The sequence below is a fragment of the Sander lucioperca genome, chromosome 15 (assembly GCF_008315115.2).
Source record: "Sander lucioperca isolate FBNREF2018 chromosome 15, SLUC_FBN_1.2, whole genome shotgun sequence".
Lineage (NCBI taxonomy): Eukaryota > Metazoa > Chordata > Actinopteri > Perciformes > Percidae > Sander > Sander lucioperca.
In genome coordinates, this window is record NC_050187.1 from 3,210,542 (window position 1) to 3,231,769 (window position 21,228).

Consider the following 21,228-nt stretch of genomic DNA (forward strand, 5'->3'; position numbering starts at 1 on the left):
TATAATGTTGCACTGTTGGGCACTCTCAAATCCACCTCTATGCAGACCACACCATCCTGTACACATCCGGCCCCTCATTGGATAATGTGCTATCAAACCTCCAGGAGAGCTTCAATGCCATTCAGCACACCTTCCGAAACCTCCAATTACTTCTAAACTCTGGCAAAACCACGTTCATGCTTTTCAATCGATCACTGCCCACCCCTGCCCATCCGATTAGTATTACCACACTCGATGGGTTGGAATTAGAAATTGTGGCAGTGTACAAATACTTAGGTGTCTGGTTTACTATTCCAGTTACCATTACAGTTCCCTCTCCTTCCAGCAACACATAAACCACCTCCAATCTAAAGTTAAGTCTAGGGTTGGTTTTCTATTCCACAACAGGGCCTCCTTCACTTACGCTGCCAAACTCACTTTGGTGAAAAAGACAATTTTACCAATTCTCGATTTCAGTGATGTAATTTACAGAACTGCCTCAAACTCTCTCCTGAAAAAACTGGATGTTGTCTACCACAGTGCCATACGTTTTGTGACCAGAGCCCCTTATAACACCCACCACTGCAACCTCTATGCATTAGTTGGCTGGCCCTTGTTACACACTAGACACCTAACTCACTGGTACCAACTCATTTACAAGTCCGTGCTAGGCAAAGTCCACAAACTGTACGTTGAATCTTTACTTCATCTCAGCATTTATCATTCATATAGACTGTCTTTTCATGTATGCTGTGTTATTACTGATCTACTCCATTACTACTATAATAATAACAATCATCTATAAAGAAGGGAAGGATGCTACAAGTGTTCCTTATACAGGCCCATATAACTGCTTAACACTGACGATAAAATAATATCAGCAATATTGGTCAATAAATCTAAAGGTCACAATTCATACACAAGGCAGCTCAAAGTGCTTTACAGAAGCATAGAAACACATTGTAAACATAAACAATAAAAGTACATTCAAGAAACAAAGCACGATTACACCGACAATATTAGGTGAACCATACATTTAATTGATTATGCTCAAAAGCAAAATCAAGACTTTTTGTTAATAACATTAGATGCGGAGATGGCTTTTGATTTAGTGAGTTAGCCTTTCATGTTTAAGACCCCAACAGTGTTGGCTTCAACAAGAAGTTTTAACTATGGTTACAAGCAATTTACAGCAATCCAATTTCCAAATTTTTCAGTACAAATGAACGGCACACTGTCAAGAAGATTTACAATACAAAGAGGAACCAGGCTGGGAGAACTTCTCCTCCGTTTTATTTGCTATACTGTATATATTGAAGTGTTCGCAGTAGCAGTTAGACAAAATGTAGATATAAAAGGTATACAGTTAGGAAAACAAATGCACAAATTAGCACTTTCCGCAGAAAATATAATAATGTATCTAACATCACCAGAGGAATCAGTGCATAAACTAAAGAAAACAATTGAAGAATATGGTAAAGTCTCAGGATATAAATAAAATAACAAATGTAAAGCCTTAACAATAGGAAACTACTATTTAAGACCACTATTGAACGCGAGTAGCAGTCGGCGGTGAAATCTGCATATACACAGAGAAGGTGATTTGTTCTCAATCAGAGTTGTTGCTGTGACTTGGTTGACCACTGACATCTTGATGACACTTCTTTACTGATTTATAATCTAATTTCTTCTCTCCTCTGTTCTCAGGTCAGTCAGTAGAGGCTGCCAGTGATTTAGCTCTGGCCTACATGAAGTCCAGAGTAGGTGGGCTGGGTGGGGTGGTGACAGTGGACCCTCAGGGCCAATGGGCCGCTCGCTTCTCCAGTCTGCAGATGGCCTGGGCTGCAGCCCAGAAAGATATCCTGCACTATGGTCTGTACACTGGGGAACACTTCACCCAGAGCATCGATGACCCACTCTGATATAACCCAAATAGGTTTCATATTTGTAAGCTTAGATTTTGCACTGAATCAAGAATAATAATACTGCTTGAAACTCATACAAATATTGGTAGCCTTTTATTGGTGATTTTTCACGGTAACAGCCGAGTATATATAGCTATACACTGTATGTATATAGCAGGACTTTGTACTGTGAAAAATCACCAATAAAGGATTCTAAACCAAATACTACACAACCGGACATGTCCCAGCAATAAAGTGGCAGGATTTTGGGGAGAAATGACCAGCATTGGCCAAGATTACAGCTATGTCGTGTTAGCATGCAGCTACATAATAGTTGGCTAGGAGTATGCTGGGCTCTCACAGAGATCTCATTTGTAGCCCTGTTTTTACCTGATACTTTCATAAAAGTACAAACACATGACGTGAGAGGTATATACACATGGTTAGACTTTATTTAAAGCATGATTAACCTGAAGCTGGACGGAGTCATGACTTAATACACCAAAGCAAGGCTTCTAGCTCAGGCTAGCTAGCGTTAGCAAATTACCTTCAAAGTTGCAAAGAAATTAAGAAACGTAAAATTTGAAGCCTTTATCCAATTTGCTACGTGGTGTCGTACTGGATGGCCGGACGACCCTCCGTATATTATTAACAGATACTTTAGGCAACTCCAGCAAATACCTTGTAAACTTCATCTCTGCCATCATAACGGTCTACTGTCACTGTCTAATGTTTTCTTCCGGTAACCGGAAATGTCCAAGCATCCTTACGCCAATGCGGAAGTGATGCATGCATAGAGCCTCTTCTGTCATTGGTGTACAGGCCGGAGTGAGGACCCAGTACACCGTTTCTACCATCCTGGAGTTCATGCAGTCCCTCTTGGATGACAGCAGGTCTCCTTCTATCCTGAAAGTGTATGTTGCTGCAATATAATGTTGACATGCTAAGGTTGACAGTGGCACAGTGGGAAGTCACAATCTGGTGTCCCTCTTCCTGACAGACAAGGGAGGGAACAAGCTGGAAATTGTGTGCCCAGTACAGGCCCTGAGAGCCTATATTTTGCAGCTACCACGGGCATTCTGCATTCAGAACAGCTGTTCCTCTGCTATGATGGCCCGAATAAAGGTTGAGCTTGCTTGGAGAGAGCTCCCACTGGGTTGTGGATGGCATTAGCCATGCATATGGGACGAGTAACCATCCCCTGCTATCTGGCATGAGGTGCCACTCTACTAGGAGTGTTTCCATGTCATTGGCTGCCCTGAGAGATGTACCCCTGGAGAGCATTTGTGCCGCTGCATCATGAGCATAACTGGGCACATTCTCCAGATTCACTATGGTCAGTATTGCCATTACCCATCTACTGGGGGTGGTCCTCCTTCCAGGGTCCCCTTAATCTCCTCAATGAGGTGGGTATTTAGGATTCCTCGTGACTCTGCTGGTATAAGTCATGCAGTGCTTTAAACACCGCCTCTGGTGGTCACCAGGGATGAAATAGAACAAAAGTTATGAATGTAACTACGGTCTATGAATCCCGAATGACCGCCAGAGCGCTCTGTCACTCAGAATCCTTGTGATCTCTTCTTCCATTTTGCAATACCTGTTGTCTGCGTCACGTCACCTGTACACACATCGTCAGTTGCCGTAAGAAAAACTGCATCTATGGTTTTTAATAATCAAATTACTCGAGTTACTTAAGGAATCATTTCAGCCCTAATCTGTTCAGAATGAATTTGGCTTTGATATGATTTAGTAAATTTCAGTGTTGTATCTTAGATTGTTAAACTTTAGCAAAATATAGAATGTTTCAAAATGGTAATGAATAGGAAATTGATCACTGATTGAGTTTTTTTAGCAGAGTATTTAGAAATCAAATGAAATATAAGTATTTTATGTGTGTGATTATCAAATGACACAAAAAAAACTTATAACAAAAAAGGCATTCTATAATTAAATGTATTTAATAAGAGAATCCATGTGATTTTTCTGTAGTAGTGTTGTACTGTAACACGGCCATCACTCCAACGTCTGAACCAGAGCCAGTATCTGTGAAGTGCTGCTGGTCAGATGATGATCGTCAATGCTGTGTGTTAGGAAAACACTGATTCTTGACAATAAATGTCTTTAATCCCAGACCATTGTCAGTTTCATGCTTCATTTACCCATAGTCTGTGTGTAGAGGTGCACTGATGTGTTGAGCTCTGACTGTATGTGTTACCCTTTTGGATCCACTAGATGGGGCTGTTGAAATACAAGTCAACACTGAAACACAACACACAGTTTGCATGACTTCTCTTGAAGAATTTCTCTTTCTCTCAAACCCTGAGACATTTTGTTTTGTTCTTTTGCTGCATTTTTTTTTTTTTTAAAACGTGTGTACGTTAACTTGATTAACATTTACAATGACTGCCTTAGTTTGCACAAAGTTCTGCATTTTTGACCGGTCTTAGGCCTGATATTACACTTTTTTTTCGGTTGAGTTGGGTCAAAACACAACTCAGCCAGAATGCATCGTCATTTGACACTTTGTATCCAGAGTCAGCAGCAGTATGTGATCGGGTTAATCTTTGCTGTGCAATATTATAAATAAACTCTTGTTACTATTTATAGTTTGTCCTTAAGCTAAACCCACAGCAAGCTGAGCTTTTTTCTCTTCCCTCCCTCCCGCCCTCTCTCTCTCTCTCCCCCTCCCTCCTTGCTTCTTTCTGCCCTTCCTCCTTATCTATCCTTCCAGCAGTTCCCAGCTCGCACCAAACACACACACACACACACACACACACACAGACTACCTCATGCTGAAAAACAATCTGAATGGAGCCTGAGGTTTACCACATAGCCCTGCACATGTATGGCTATAGGGTGACATTTACAGTATGTCAGTGTACAACATTTTAGTTAGAGGCTCACTGTATCACTAAGTTCATAGTGGATTGTAAAATCAGCTCACAGATTTGTATTTCAGCACCATGGTCAGCTCACTGAGCTGCAGTGCTATTAAAATGCACTGAGAGGAGGAGTAGCTGCAAGTCTGGAGCCAGTAGCACGTTGGGAGAATATCTCTGTCTGTGTGTGTGTGACTGTGTCCGGCTGTCTATCATTCGAATATCTCGAGAACCGTTCATCCGATCTGCGATCTGAGCAAAAGATGTCACACGCAGCACGCCGTCATACAAAAGTAAACATGGAGAGGCCACTGAAGTCAGCCACAAGCCGTCTGCATGGGGCTACCAGACACTATTTAGACCTCTGCTGTTTATTTCATATAGAGTGTAAAAAATTATTGAATGTAGCATCCGTGACATCACCCATTGGTTTGTGGACTGACGTTTTGAAGCCTCGAATGTCACCATCTTGGTTTTTTAGAATCTGACGTGGCGATATTTGACAAGAGGGTGGAGCTGGGGAGGATGACACTGCAAAGTCAGTGTTTATGGTCGCAATGGCGCTGCGCTAAGATAAACGCTAAAGGGGGAAAGTTTGCAACCCTCGGCGGACTTTCCCTTAAAGTGATGGTTTGGAGTAATTTCACCCTAGGCTGCTTTGCACCTTGACCTCAAGCCAAACAACCCCCCATAAGCTTTATTCCCTTGGTCGAGTTAGCGTTATCAGCTGGTTAGCTTAGTGCAGGCGCTAATGGATCCATGTTTGTATCTCGTAAATTACCCCACTAATAATGCCCGTAATGATACCAAACTTCTACAGTAGTACAAATAGGTTATTTACTTATAAAACGAGGTATTGGAAAGTTTGTAACTACACCAGAAGTATATTTAAATAACACCTGCCCTATGGATACTCCTCTCAGCTGCTACCGCGCTATCGCACAAGATCCCGCACAAAGCACAACATCTATTGCCGGAAGAGACTACCGGTAAAGAAGAATCAAGAAGCGAGTGAACAGCAGAAGCAGCTACTGCAGCGTGAGGCGAAAGGACAAGATGCCACACAGTTGTATATATCCCGGCTGCGGTTTAAAAGCAATAGATGTGCTCTGTGTGTGATCTTGCGGCATCTCGCGTGGTAGCAGCCAAGAGGAGTTTCCATCAGGCAAGTGTTATTTAAATATACTTCTGGTGTAGTTACAAACTTTCTAATGCCTCGTTTTATAAGTACAGAAACTATGTGTACTACTGTAGAAGTTTGGTATCATTCCGGGCATTATTAGTGGGGTAATTTACGAGATACAAACGTGGATCCATTAGCGCCTGCACTAAGCTAACCAGTTGATAACGCTAACTCGACCAACGTTATAACAAGGGAAAAAAGCTTATGGGGGGTTGTTTGGCTCGAGGTCAAGGTGCAAAGAAGCCTAGGGTGAAATTACTCCGAACCATCACTTTAGTTCACAACTTACGCTAGCGGCAGCTAGGTAGCTTGGTTGGCAGAACATTGAACAAAATATTTTTAGGTGACCAAAGTGAATGAAGTGAAAACAGTGAGTGGGTCAAAGTTTAAGATAAAAACACGGACAACACCCCAAAAACAAGTTCACAGCTATATTAATGCACACACTGCCATGGATACACATTGCTCATGCTGTGTTCATCATATTTGGATCTTTGGGTTTACTCGCGTTACCCGCCGGTGTAGAGCTGTACGCACCAACAACATTTCTTTCTGTCATCAATATGGCCAAAATAACCACTATTCAGTTCCTCCAGGATTTCGCGATGTAGCGATCGCGCCAATTCACCAAATTCAACCAATCACCGCGAATTTGGTGCGACTCGCAATTCTGATCAATCACCGCAACTTTTCCACACATTTGACCAATAACCTGAAGTTTCCCGCGACTTCAACCAATCACAGCAGTCCCACGTGCATTCTGACAGCCAATGACCAATCGGGAGTGAGAACGGGTTGACCATTTCCTTGTTTTTGATATGAAGACGAGACGTGTGTGTGACTCATTTACCAACAAAACGTACAGCGAAAGACCGTGCAAAACATTTCAGACTGTCCGATACATTTTAACAGCAATGTAGACTTTACGATTTAAAAGTCGCTGCCGTTTCCATCCTGGCTGTCGGCTCTCTGCAGTGGGTGGGGCTACTGTATAGGCTGAAATATGTGCCACCAGAAACTGAATTTGAATCATTCATATTTGAATTTGAATTGCTAAACTTGAATAACTGCATTAAAAAACTGAATTTGAATCACATAATTTGAAATTGTATTGCTTAATTTGAATCATTGCATTGAAAAACTGAATCTGAATAGTATAATTTGAAATTGAATGTATTCGTTTGGAACTGAAGTCCAATCAAATTTGATCCTCACTGAAAATTCAACTCTCTATATATCTTCACATTCAGTTCTCACAATTCAGATTCAGATCACCAAATTCAATTTCAAGTTACTGAGACAGACATCCGGGTAGTTGGAGGATGAAGGAAGAGCATTCGAGTGCAGATCGATATATAGAGTTCAGTGGCGAAGATACGCCGTACTCCTCTTCGGCCAATCAGCACCTAAGTTTTGGAGTACAGAACCTGCCATGAAACGAGGAAGAAGTGCTTGCCTCGCCTTGACCCAGAGACTCATATATATATATATATATATATATATATATATATATAAAATATGACTAGATGTCGCCTTGGCTACTGCTGTTCATTGGAACAAATGTGTCAATAGAGCTGGCATCTTGGCGTGGGGAAGCCACTGCTCTACATTGATGCTGATGTCAATGTAGGCAAAGGTCTAACGGAAATATAATCATAAATCGTCAAAATCTCATACGATTTTCTAGTTTTTTTAGTTCGTTCCAAAGGTCAGACATGTATTTATGATCGAGTCCAGAGAAAATTTAAGCTTTTGATATTAATATAATTCATGTTCAAAATATAATGCCTAGTGCTAGTAGGCCTAGGTTTATTAGTCATACCTAATACAATAATAATACCTAATACATACCTAACCTAATATATGTTAATTAATTTAAACATTTGAATGGTATTGGTTTACTTTGTATATCAGCAAGGCTGCAATACAATGTGATGTAAGAGCCAGTCCCCTGAGTTTATACAACATGTTTCCACATTAAAACACAAAATAGTTAATTATTATTTGAGTCTATTTTTATCAACTCTATCTGATCGTTTCTTACAGCGTTTATAAAAATATTAGTTAGTTTTGTTTGTGATTTAAAAGTGTAGCTTTATAATAATGTACAGTAACAAACTAAACAAAGAGACTTATTAATGTGTTGATACAAAGAATATTTATTATAATCAGTTCACAGATCTGAGTCCAAACAGAAACTTCACCCTTCTGAACTAAGAGTTTCTGCTTCAATGTGAAGTTTAAACAGACTGAAATGTCCAGGCTCACTCCTCCACTATTGATTCATTTATTTCTGCGTGTATTTATTTATTTAACGAGACTAAAAGTCAGGTTTCGTCGTCCACAGGCCGAGTCCCGCCAGACTCCCTTTAGGAAACCTGTGATTTAAACTTCAACAGGCTTTGACGGTCCGCTCCGCTTTTTTCCTGGTTCTGGTTCTCCCAGGCTTCCCTTCCCTCCAGCGGCCCCAGCAGTACGGCCTGGGCCTCCAGCTGCGTGGTGTCGGTTTTGGCTCCCAGGAACGGGCACAGAGCTCCAGATCCTGCAGCCGCAGACGGACTCTAATGCCCCGCTGTAGTTTCTCTCAGTCCGCCGGCCGCCGACAAACGCAGTGGAACTTCCCGCCGAAATATACGTACAGGTCGTCCTGGATTACGTGGAACATCCTCTTTATCACCACTCTGTCTTTGGCCGGTCCCATCTGGATCAGCGGGGACCGGCGCAGCAGCGAGGCGAAGCTGTGTTCCTGCCCGGGGGAAGAGACGCTGCCGCCGGCCACGGAACTCTCCGCCTCCCGCCGCCGCCGGAGGTCAGATTGCAGGTCGAAGGCGGCATATAGTATATCATAAAACACATTTTCACCTGTGAAATGTTATCCCTTGCTGTTTTTTTCATTTCTGTCGTTCGAACATTCATTAGCAGCACAACAGTTTGGCATATTTAGCTAGTGCTGATGATCCTGCGTCATCCTCCAACTACCCGGATGTCTGTCTTAGTAACTTGAAATTGAATTTGGTGATCTGAATCTGAATTGTGAGAACTGAATGTGAAGATATATAGAGAGTTGAATTTTCATTGAGGATCAAATTTAGATTCAGTTTTTCAATGCAGTTATTCAAATTAAACAATACAATTTCAAATTATGTGATTCAAATTCAGTTTTGTAATGCAATTATTCAAGTTTAGCAATTCAAATATAAATGATTCAAATTCAGTTTCTGGTGGCAAATATTTCAGCCCATACCTACTGCTTCGTACGGGGGGTACGACTGACGCTTGCACACACACAAACACAAACACAGACACACACACAAACAACACACACGGTGGATGCAGGAGAAAAAGGAGATGAGACGACACGATGACCTAAATTGAGGACAGCTGCGCTCGTTATTGTAAGTGCAATGATAAGTTAAAGTCAGTACTTTATCAAACCGTATGAATGTGTGTCCTAGGCCAGGATAGGAAATTAACTAACAATGTAAAGATCAACAAGCCACTGACAGATATGTTCACATTTGATTGATTCAATAATTTTTTTTTTTTTTGTCTTAAATCCACCAGCCATTTTCATATTATACCAACATTTGCAGCATCCTGAGCCTTTTTGGTAAGGTTACTAGGAAAACTCAGCCCAGAGTTATTTTATTCTCCCCAAAACAAGTTTCCTTTTTATTTTGAAAGAACTATATATATATATATATATATATATATATATATATATATATATTAAAAAAAAAAATCGCAACTTTTTTGCAACTTTCACTGTCTCCCGCAACTTCATTGCAACAAACATACAAAAGACATCGCAACTTTTATCGCAATTTTTTACAAAAGCTCCCACGAAATCAGGCATTTTGGGCCGCAACAATTTCAAAAAAAGTCCGCGAAATCCTGGAGGGACTGACTATTACTGCTTTGTGTCTGTTGTGGAAGTCCCAGATACGTCGGAAAACCAAACGGTGTCATGTCTGGATTAATAATATCATCTGGTGGAGCAAAAAGCACAGTAATGTTTACTGCCTTCTCCAGGAAGTAAACGTTATGTCTGGATGACTGCCACTTCCAGCACTACTTGAGGTTCAGATTTAGCTTTTTTTAATTGCATGGTCCACGTAGAGTCTAAAGATACTATGTTACACAAGCTCTGTATTCTACAGACCACTCTACCTCTGTCTCCTTTTAAAAACTCACTCGCCCCTCCATGAAGTACATCTGAGCTGACGGTGCGTACAAACTATATCCCAACATAGGGTCTACTGCACAGCGAACTCCAAAAACCAGCGATGAAAAAAGTAGGCCTACCTAAATATCTGTGTGAATGCGTGCACATAAACTAAAATGTTATTTATATAGTGCAACCAATGTAAATTATATATTATTAGCAATACGTGCATAATCAAAATGTCTGTTAAAACAAGGAGCTTGACGCACCAGCATTGGTTTTCTAGATGACAATGTATGTTTATTTATAACAACAACAAGTAGATTAAGTGTTCATAAACCGCATAACGGCCAAAAAAAGGCCTAAATGCCACAAAGTAACAGACCATGCAAAATCTTTCTTTTCCGACAGTATGTGACAAATTCTAAAAGGTTACAGACTATTTGTTTCTTTATAATAGGCATACATAAATCACAATCATACTAGGCTAAATATAGGCTACCATCTGGGCCTGCACGGTGGCAGGAAAAAGACGCAGAGATGTAAGACGCCGTCTATACCTTACGATGATTTCGGTACACCAAACGTAGATTTGCGCTCTGGAGTTCAGCTGATAAACTCTGCCATGAGACCCTGAATATCCATATCATCCAAAATGTCTTTGTGGACGGGAAGCAGTGCCATGTGTGAAAGTCTACTCTGAGTGATAGTGCTATGGAGCCAGGTTTTCAGGCGGCAAAGAGCTGAGAAAGACCTTTCGGAGCCAGCAGTACACACTGGTAAACAGAGGCACAAGTGGATCAGCTTTTCCACCTCGGTGAAGAGCCCTCTTGTTTGTGGATGTAGAGCTGATACACAGCAAGCAAGTTCTTTGACTGAGTGAAATGCTTGTTGTTTGGTGAGGCCACCCAGCATCCTCAGTTGCAGGCCTAGGGATGCAATGTCCACCTGCGGAAGCATATATATATATATATATATATATATTATGCTTTTTAAAAGCAATAGTTGGAATGGTTTGATGAGACTTGCCGTCACCTGCAGTCACATATTCCCAGACTTTCTTCTCCTAATTATTGACTGGTTGCCTGTAGCCTATGTAATGTTTCATTTTAAGTTTATACTGTGCTTTAGGCTGGATTGGCATTGGTTGCTTGAAAATAAAAAAAATAAAAACAGAATTTAGGTAATATTGAAAAATAATAAAGAGGTAACCCTATTTTAAACTTGATCTAAAAACAAACAAACAACCAGTGCTGTATAACTGGAGTAAGACTGCATAGCCTTCTACTACTACTATGACTGGTAATAATAATAATAATAATAATTAAAATTAAAATCTTAAACCATGGTATAATAAAATGTTTTGACCTTTTCCTTAAATTGATTTTTCCATTTGTATAAAAAGACTGATAACATTGAATGTGACATTCCTCAGTGAAAGCCACCCTATTAAATGTGACGTTAGGCTTATTTTACAAATGAGATTTAAGAAAATGTATGCATGATCATGCATCCATCTCATTTTATTATATCATCATTTATATAATTTATAAGACATACTGTAAGTTGAATGTAGTCTGCTGCATGTTATTAAGAGTTGTATTTTATTTTGAAAGTGTGATTGTCATATCCTGGAAGAGATGTTGATTTTTCTGAGCTGTATGACCATGGGGGTATAAAAAGACTGTTTAGACCATGTATTATAAGACCTTGTGTTATTTTGGTACAAAGCCCCTCAGTTTCTACTACTACTCCACTACATCTCAGAGGCAAGTATTTTTTTACTCCACTACATTTGTCTGGCAGCTTTAGTTGCTATTTTATTTACAGATTACAATTGTTCATACCGTTCATGACCAGTGAAAAACATCTCCAAATTTGGAGATTTTGAATTTGAATGTTTCTGACAAACTGAAGGATGAAAGTGTTTTTCTGAGCATCAGATTAGATAAACCTTACACATCTACAGCAGTACAGTACAGCAGTACAACATACACATTAATGCAGCAGTAATATTAATCCAACAACATCATATATAATAGTTAAACACTGTCAGGGAACATTTTACTGCACAGTGAGTACTTTTAAACTGTTAATTGGCATACATTTCCAGAACAGAATTGCGAACTTTGGATAAAGCCAGGTTCAAAATTCTTTCTTGTTGACATATTAGAGTCAGAGGGGAGGGGATTTTGGATATCTCTTTTTATCACTCCATAAATCAGAAAATACTGTAAAGATCCATACAAAAAAATCAATGTTCGCCATGTTTTAAGGTGTACAATGTTACATACATTCAGCTATGCCCTCAGTAAAAACCTTCACAATGTAGACAGTCTGCTCATACAAGGCGATATCATCCAATCAATCAAGGACAATCCCATCAAATATCTGGGAAAGTAGTATGATGAGTCACTAAGTGACAGTAGCAATGTCTACAGCATTGAGAAACAAGTGGAGGGGGGACTGAAGAATATTGAGAAGTCCGGACACATAGAGAAGTTTAAGGCATGGCTGTACCAACAAAGCCTGCTCCCCAGACTGATTTGGCTGATGATGGTGTATGAAGTCCCCCTCACTGCAGTGGAAGGAGTAGAACGCAAGATCAATCCACTGGGATTGCCTTCAAGTTTGACATCAGTTGGGCTGTACATCAGCTATCGGCAACTGCAACTGCCCCTTCCATCCCTTGTCGAAGAGGTCAGAGTGACAAAGTGCAGGGTTACCATGACCTTCAGGGACTCTAGTGACAAAAAGGTCAGGGAAGCTGCGATAATAACCAGATCAGGATGAAAGTGGGAGGCCTCTGCATCAGTGACCCAAGCTGAAGAAAACCTCAAATTTACAGACATCATAGAAACGCCCTGCACAGGAAGGCAAGGACTGGGATCAACTCGCTCTCAAAAGTTAGGAAAAGCCAACCCAACTGACAGGATAACCATGGTCCAGGCAGAAATAATGAGCCTAGAAGAAGAGTGGATAAAGGCAAGAGCGGTAGAGCTAGGATCCCAGTTCAGTCTGGAGGTTGCTGACAGCAGTGAGACTGACGGGGAGAGAGAGGAAAAAGGCAGCGTGAAGGTTGGTGGAGGCACCAGAGAGAGCGTCAGGTTGGATATGGAGCAGGAGGGAGGAGCTGAGCTGGCAGCCAGGAGGGAGCAGTGGCTGTCCACCACTGCTGACCCACCAACAGGAAAGTGTTATGGTTTCCCCTTCCTCTTCACATCCAGCTTGTCCAAGGCTACGTCTCCTGCTTCTGATAGATAGATAGATAGATAGATAGATAGATAGATAACGTTACAGGCATGGATGTATGGATACAGGGCCAGCTGCAGCATGACAGAGAACACTACAGGAAGGCTTTCATCGGCGACCCGATAGCTGCTGGTTAGTAAATACGCAGGAACACCAAAAACGGGAGGAAGCGTGGGTTAATATGTGGATTGATGCTGGGATGTCTACACAACTGTGTGAGTCGATTGACTTCAAAAAGTTCGCCACTTTACTCAAACCAAAGTTCAAAACACCTGTTCATGTATGTCTTTTTTAGTCTGTTGGCTATTTAGTTTTTTTTCCTGGAACACGTCACTTGTACATTTTGCACTTACTGTGGCGTCTTGTGTAGACTGTTTACATATTTATGAACATATGTAGGCTACATTTTATTTACTGGTGTTATTGTTGAATACATTGTGAATACATATTTCTAAAACTGTATGATGTTTTTGTTGAGTTATTATTACACAATACTTTTTCTGACCTTTTTGAATCCCCCGACAAATAACCCATATTACAAAAAAAGACTAAAACTAATAAAAAACTAAACTAAAACTAAACATTTTCAAAAAATAAAAACTAAACTAAACTAGCAAACCCGCTATAAAAACTAATTAAAACCAAACTGAATTTGAAAAGTCAAAACGAAATAAAAATAAAAACTAATGAAAAATGCAAAACTATAATAACCTTGGTCTTCTTGAAGCTTCTTTCATGCTACAAACACATTCGATTAGCATGAAAACATGTCCCAGAGAGCGACAGAGTGGGTACGCATCTGTTAATAACCCCTAGGTTCTTTTTGTGCCGGAATTGTCCTTTAAGGTGTCCTGATTAATAACCATTTTACTATTGATTAATATAAATATATAATATTATATTAATTATATTAATTGTGTTATAGAACTTAGGGAAGAAAACATACAGACAGGCCCAACTGATTAGTTAGGCCCCATCATGAAATCATCTCCAGCACACAGGAGTTTACGATTCCCCCAAGTCTGAACACTGACAGGACTGTAGAGACCACGTCTGGAAACTTACTGTAGCTGCAGCAGGATATCTTGAGGAGCTAACTGACCTCCGACCTGAACTTTTGTCACACTCTGGAGGCAGGTTGTCATGAATGATGATCCATCACCAAACAACCTGCATGAATCCACAGAATCAGCCATATGAGCTACAGCTTTGAAACCAAAATGTCAGCCCAACTGAGGAGAATCTTTACGTCTTAAGATGATCTTTAGTACACTGCAACCAAGTGAAAGTTATGAGGTCCATCTATAATCCCCCCCCCCAAAAAAAACAAACAAACAAAAAAAACAACCTAATAAACTAATTCAAACTTTAAATTATTCTAGTTTGTTGATTTGTCACCAAAATTGTTTTACAGAACCGTCATATGTAAACAAAATGTGTAATTGCCCATTTGTATTATCATTGGTCAAAATCTTAACCCAATTGTTCTTAAATCTAAGGTTCAATTGATCTAATTTGTGCAAAATTAAGTTGGCACACAGAGGAGATTTGGTATGATTTAGTAAATTTCAGTGTTGTATCTTAGATTTTTAAACTTCAGCAAAATATAGAATTTTTCAAAATAGTAATGAATAGGAAATTGAGCACGGATTGAGTTGTTTTAAATCAAATTAAATAAGTATTTTATGTGTGTGATTATCAAATGACCTTATAACAAAAAAGGCATTCTATAATTAAATGTATTTAATAAGAGAATCCATGTGATTTTTCTGTAGTAGTGTTGTACTGTAACACGGCCATCACTCCAACGTCTGAACCAGAGCCAGTATCTGTGAAGTGCTGCTGGTCAGATGATGATCGTCAATGCTGTGTGTTAGGAAAACACTGATTCTTGACAATAAATGTCTTTAATCCCAGACCATTGTCAGTTTCATGCTTCATTTACCCATAGTCTGTGTGTAGAGGTGCACTGATGTGTTGAGCTCTGACTGTATGTGTTACCCTTTTGGATCCACTAGATGGGGCTGTTGAAATACAAGTCAACACTGAAACACAACACACAGGTTGCATGACTTCTCTTGAAGAATTTCTCTTTCTCTCAAACCCTGAGACATTTTGTTTTGTTCTTTTGCTTTATATTAAAACTAGGGCTGTCAAACGATTAATTTTTTTAATCGCGATTAATCGCTGAAGTTCTATAGTTAATCGCGATTAATTGCATATTTTATCACATGATTAAAATTCTATTATTTTGCATTTCAGAACAGTTTTTAAGTACATATTAACAATGGAAAGCATTTTTTACCAGTGTATCTTGATTGGGAATCAAATGAATGCAAAGAAAGTTACTTTATGAACCTGATTTTAAGATTTGTAATTATTTATTTACTGTAAACAAAAGAAAAATGTGTGAATCTGTCATTATTGCACAATTCCTCCAAGTAACTAACTAAAAAAATAAAAATCCCTATCCTTACTAGAGTCAATAAAGTGTGTAGTAACTCCTAAATAGGGCTGTCAAACGATTAATGTCTTTTAATTTCTCTGAATTTCTGCGATTAATGCGATTAATGCAATTCAAAAAAATTAATCGCATCGTGGCGGCCCTTAATCGCATCGCGATTAACGCGTTAATGCTGACAGCCCTAATTAAAACATATTAAAAAAAAAACGTGTGTGTGTGTGTGTGTGTGTGAACTTGAATAACATTTACAATGACTGCCTTAATAAAGGTCCTAAGGTATCTTGGATGGGAATAGACGTTAATCTCCATCAATTTGCACAAAGTCCTTTACAGCTTCAGCCTCTGGCACAGCTGCATTTTTGACCGGTGTTAGGCCTGAGATTACACCTTTTTTTTCAATCAGGTGAGTCAGGTCGAAACACAACTCGGTCACAATGATCATTTGACACTTTGTATCCAGAGTCAGCAGCAGTATGTGATCAGGTTCATCTTTGCTGTGCAATATTATAAATAAACTGTTATTGTTGCTATTTATAGTTTGTCCTTGAGCTAGAGCCCACAACAAGCTTATATTGTCGAGAGACTTTAGGTTGCTTTTCTTACAGCTTCTCCTGTCTTTGCGGAGAGAAAGTCTGGAGCTCTTGTAGCAGGAAGTTTGTACAGTCTCAGCATCACCTAAATACTTCATCTGCATGAATGATGCCTGCAGTGTCCATATTGTCACACAGCTTGACACGTAATGCTTCCTGGCACGTATGCATCATTTCCACCTTCAGAATCATGTGTCTGCATGCATAGCTGGAGAGACATTTGATGACACTAACAGCTTGGAAAAGGAAGAGGATGAGGCCAACAATAGGTGAAGGCAGCGCTGTGGCCTCTCAATAAAAGGTTACCTGTTGCTCTTTCCTCCAACTGGTATCTGCAGATTCAAGAGCGTTTCTGACAGGGGTGGGGCCAGAGGGGGGGCCATGCCATCCCTGAAATCAGATTGGGCCCCCCTGAGTGCCCCCACTACCAGAGTCAGAAGGTGACAGGAAGATTACTGAACGGTAAAGACATTTCTCATTGGAAAGTCAATCCAACAACTAAAAATAGACGCAAAGTGACTACAAAGACACGCAAATTACGACAAAGAGACAGAAAACTACCGCAAAGAGACAGAAAACTTCTCCAAAGAGATGGAAAACTTCTGCAAAGAGACGCAAAACGACTACAAAGACATGCAAAGTGACTGGAAAGAGATGGAAAACTTCTCTAAAGAGACGGAAAGTTTCTCCAAAGAGACGGAAAAAACTCATGCAAATGCAATGACTACAAAGACATGCAAAGTGACAACCAAGAGACGGAGCGCTTCTGCAAAGATACACAAAATGACTACAAAGACACGCACACTGAAAACAAAGAGAAGGAACCCCACTACAAAGAGATTGAAAACCACCACAGAAAAATGCTAAATGACCACAAAGAGTCTTGCCGGGATGTCTTGCTGCTATGTGGGAGGAGTGGTGGGCCTTTTACATATTCAACTTTTACACATAAATGTATATACTGATGACTTGGGTTTTTTGAAGCACCTGTTACATTATTCCAAATTGTATCCCAGTCCAAATCTTGTTCTTGTCCCAATTCCAGACAGTTCCCTATCCCAAGCTTTCATGCCTGATGTAGGCATATATTTATGAGAATTTAAATTATCATAAATATGTGACACTAATCGTTTGGGACCACTCTGCACCCAGCTCAAAATAGGATGTTCCTTTATATCTGCCCCCCAGGGAACTCCATAGGCTTTACAGGCCAACCATATTCTAAAGTAAAAGAAAAGAGAATGTTTCTTTTTTATGTTTTTAGACATTGCTCCAGTGGTGATACATGGTGTTGTGTGTATTACATTTGTATGTTGCTTGAATGTCTTTCTTTTTTATCTTTCAATCCTGACTGCATATCAAGTTTCCCATTTGGGATAATAAAGTGACTGAACTGAACTGAACTGAAGGTGAGTGATGGGCGGAGACGGGCAATGTTTATGAGGTGAAAGAAGGCAGTTCTGGTTATTTGGTTGATGTGGTTTTCCAAAATGAGGTTGCTGTCGAAGATGACTCCCAGTTTTACAGATGTGTGGGGATGGAGACAGGGTGGCGTTGTTGACAGTGAGACCGAAGTTATGGGTGTTCTTTGTGAGGGATTTTGGGTCGATGAGCATCAAGTTGGATTTATTGTAGTTGAGTTGGAGGAAGTTGGTTTGTATCCAGGTTTGAATATCGGTGAGGCAGTTCGTCAGGGTGGAGGATGTAGCTGTGGTGATGGATTTGGTAGAAATGTAGATCTGGACATCATCGGCGTAGCAGTGGAAGCGAAGACCATGTTTGTGTATGATATTTCCGAGTGGCAGGATGTAAAGGATGAAAAGGAGAGGACCAAGCACTGAACCTTGGGGGACACCTTGTGACAGAGGAGCAGGAGGAGGAGCAGTTGTTGATGTGTATGAACTGTTGTCTGTTGGTGAGATAGGAACGGAGCCAGGAGAGTGCCGTGCCACTGATGTTGCAGTAGGTTTCCAGTCGGGACAGGAGGATGGAGTGGTTGATAGTGTCGAAGGCTGCAGTGAGGTCAAGCATGATAACAATGGTGAGGTGGCCAGAGTCAGAGGAGAGGAGGAGGTCATTGGTGACTTTGAGGAGGGCTGTTTCAGTGCTGTGTTGTGAGTGGAATCCAGATTGAAATGGTTCAAACAGGTTATTGGAGGAGAGGTGGGTTTTAATTTGAGCAGTGACAACACGTTCCAGGATTTTTGATAGGAAGGGGAGGTTGGATATGGGTCGGAAGTTGGACATGGTGTCCGGGTTTTAGACCAGGTTTCTTGAGGATGGAGGTGACTGATGCAAGCTTGAGTGTTGTGGTGACTGATCCGGAACTGAGAGAGGAATTGATGATTGTAGTGATGAGCGGGGTGATGGATGGTAGACAGGTCTTAATGAAAGCTGATGGGATGGGATCAAGGCTGCAGGTAGAGCTGTTCATACCTGTGGTGAAATGTGAAAGCTCCACAGGGGACAGCAGAGACAAATGAGAGAGTGACTGAGAGGGTGTGTGTGTGTGTGTTGGGGCGCAGGTGTGGTGGTTGAAGTAGCAGGGGAGGTGGTCAAGTTGTTGTAAATGGTGTTGATTTTGGATTGAAAAAATGAGGGAAAAGAATTTCATTTATCCACTGTGAAGGTTGTAGAAATGTAGTAGGACCGGGCAATGTTTAGGGCATTTTTGTATTTCTGTACATGCGTGGAGGTGAACTGTTCAACCGGTTGGACCTCTGTGTCTGTCAGACGGTCTTAATGAGATACTACCATATCAACGGAGCAATATGTTATTGCACAGCAGACTATATTACAACTCTCCAAATCTCGGAGAACACAAATGGGAGGAGTTATATTTTTAATGTGCACAAAGTTGTAAATATGAGCAGAAATCTTGCTGAAACACAGCTGAGCTATTGAAGTCCAGGGGTTTATAAATTAATTTAAAATAATTAATGTATGATTCACATGAAGAAGTGCCACATGCACATTTAAAGAGGTTACTTCCCCAACAAAAGAGGAGGGAAGAGTAAATTAAGCCTACATGTGTGTTGACTCAGCAGAGTCAACACACAGAGAGAGAAAAAGTTGATCTACAAGAGAATAGTTGAAAGTAATACAGAATGCCTGAGGGCCTTATTTTTCTATATTTTCAATTGTTTCCAGCATAAATTGATGTAGAAAAGGGTAGAAATATGTGCATACAAATTCAGTGTTTTGTGTTCAAAATTATATGTCTCACAAAATCTGGAAACAAAACCTATGCCATTGGGTTGCCAGGCCAGCTGTGACTGGTCCAGATGTTTGTGACAGCTCACCAGGGGGGGCAGATATTGGGAAACTTTGGGCCACTATTGTGCTTCTCTAACCTCTGTGCATCTGTAAATGTAACTGTAAATAATTCATTAAATGTTTCATAAAATGAACAAAATGAACATATAGTCTCTCTTTTTCCCAAAACATTACGTAAGTGGGGCACAGAGGATGAGGGCCAAACATTACTGGGCCTTGGCACAAAAAAAGGCTGTGATATAACACATGCACAAAGTGAGCCATGCTGTGTCTTTTGTCCTGCTGTTGGTATTTTTCAGTCTATTTTCTGTTGGACCTTGTGGTGGAGAAAGGCCTTGATTGAAGAATGAATTTCCCTCCCTGCCTAACCTAATGAGGTTTGGTCTTTGGCCACCAGTCCCCCTGGTGTCCAAAAATGATTATTTCTATTAATTTAGTTTTGAAGGATTAGAATTTATGTAAATCAGTGGTTCTCATTCTTTAGAATTTAAGTGGTCCTAGTAGATCCCTTTGGTAGAACAATGTTAATTTAACTTTGGGACCCTGGTCCCTACACTGAGAACCACTGATGTGTGTGTGTGTGTGTGTGTGTGTGTGTGTGTGTGTGTGTGTGTGTGTGTGTGTGTGTGTGTATATATATATATATATATATATATATATATATACACACACACAGGGTTGGGTAGTAACGGATCAGGATTACCTGATTACATTTTATCATGCAAACAATGCAACTTTTTGTGATACAACAGAAAACTTGTTTCTGTGGCCTTTGATTAATGTGCTTTGAAAAATTAGACGTCTTGAGGAAATAATAAAAAATGCTAATATGTTGAAAAAGGAACATGTTCACTTTTTACACTGTTCTAAATAGGGCTGTCAAACGATTAATTTTTTTTAATCACGATTAATCACTGATTTTCTATAGTTAATCGCGATTAATCGCATATTTTATCACATGATTAAAATTCTATTATTTTGCATTTCAGAACAGTTTTTAAGTACACATTAACAATGGAAAGCAATTCTTACCAGTGTATCTTGACTGGGAATCAAATGAATGCAAAGAAAGTTACTTTATGAACTTAATTTTAAGATTTGTATTTGTTATTATTTATTTACTGTAAACAAAAGAAAAATGTGTGAATCTGTCATTATTGCACAATTCGTCCAAGTACCTAACTAAAAAACTAAAAAAAATCCCTATCCTTACCAGAGTCAATACAGTGTGCAGTAACTTTTAAATAATTTTGATTACTCACTGACGTCCAGTGATCACCGGTTAATGAGACAGCGTTTGCAGCACCTTGCAGCAGTTCCAGTCTGGCTGCATTCTCCGTGGAGTACAGGCTGTGTATGTGTGAAACTACTGTCCCCCTCGATGGCAATAAGATGGGTCAGAACATGCCAACCGTAGTCTTTAAGACCCGAGACTTCTACAATGCTGACAGGTCTGCAGTTAGTTGCCACCCATTTCGCAAGCGCGGTAGTAATTCTTTTAGATTTGGTTTCATCAACAGGTTGGCGAGTAGCACT

General features: G+C 40.1%; 1 protein-coding gene across 1 annotated transcript in view; it reads left to right on the forward strand.

Moving 5' to 3' along the window:
- Positions 1 to 14,357, forward strand: part of asrgl1 (asparaginase and isoaspartyl peptidase 1) — a 31,828-nt gene extending 17,471 nt beyond the window's left edge. The window contains exons 7-9 of the mRNA XM_031291152.2: positions 1,687 to 1,992; positions 9,072 to 9,081; positions 14,206 to 14,357. Of these exons, the coding sequence (XP_031147012.1) occupies positions 1,687 to 1,901 (215 nt within the window). The 3' untranslated portion in view covers positions 1,902 to 1,992; positions 9,072 to 9,081; positions 14,206 to 14,357. The remainder of the gene's footprint in view (positions 1 to 1,686; positions 1,993 to 9,071; positions 9,082 to 14,205) is intronic.
- Positions 14,358 to 21,228: the final 6,871 nt, after the last annotated feature.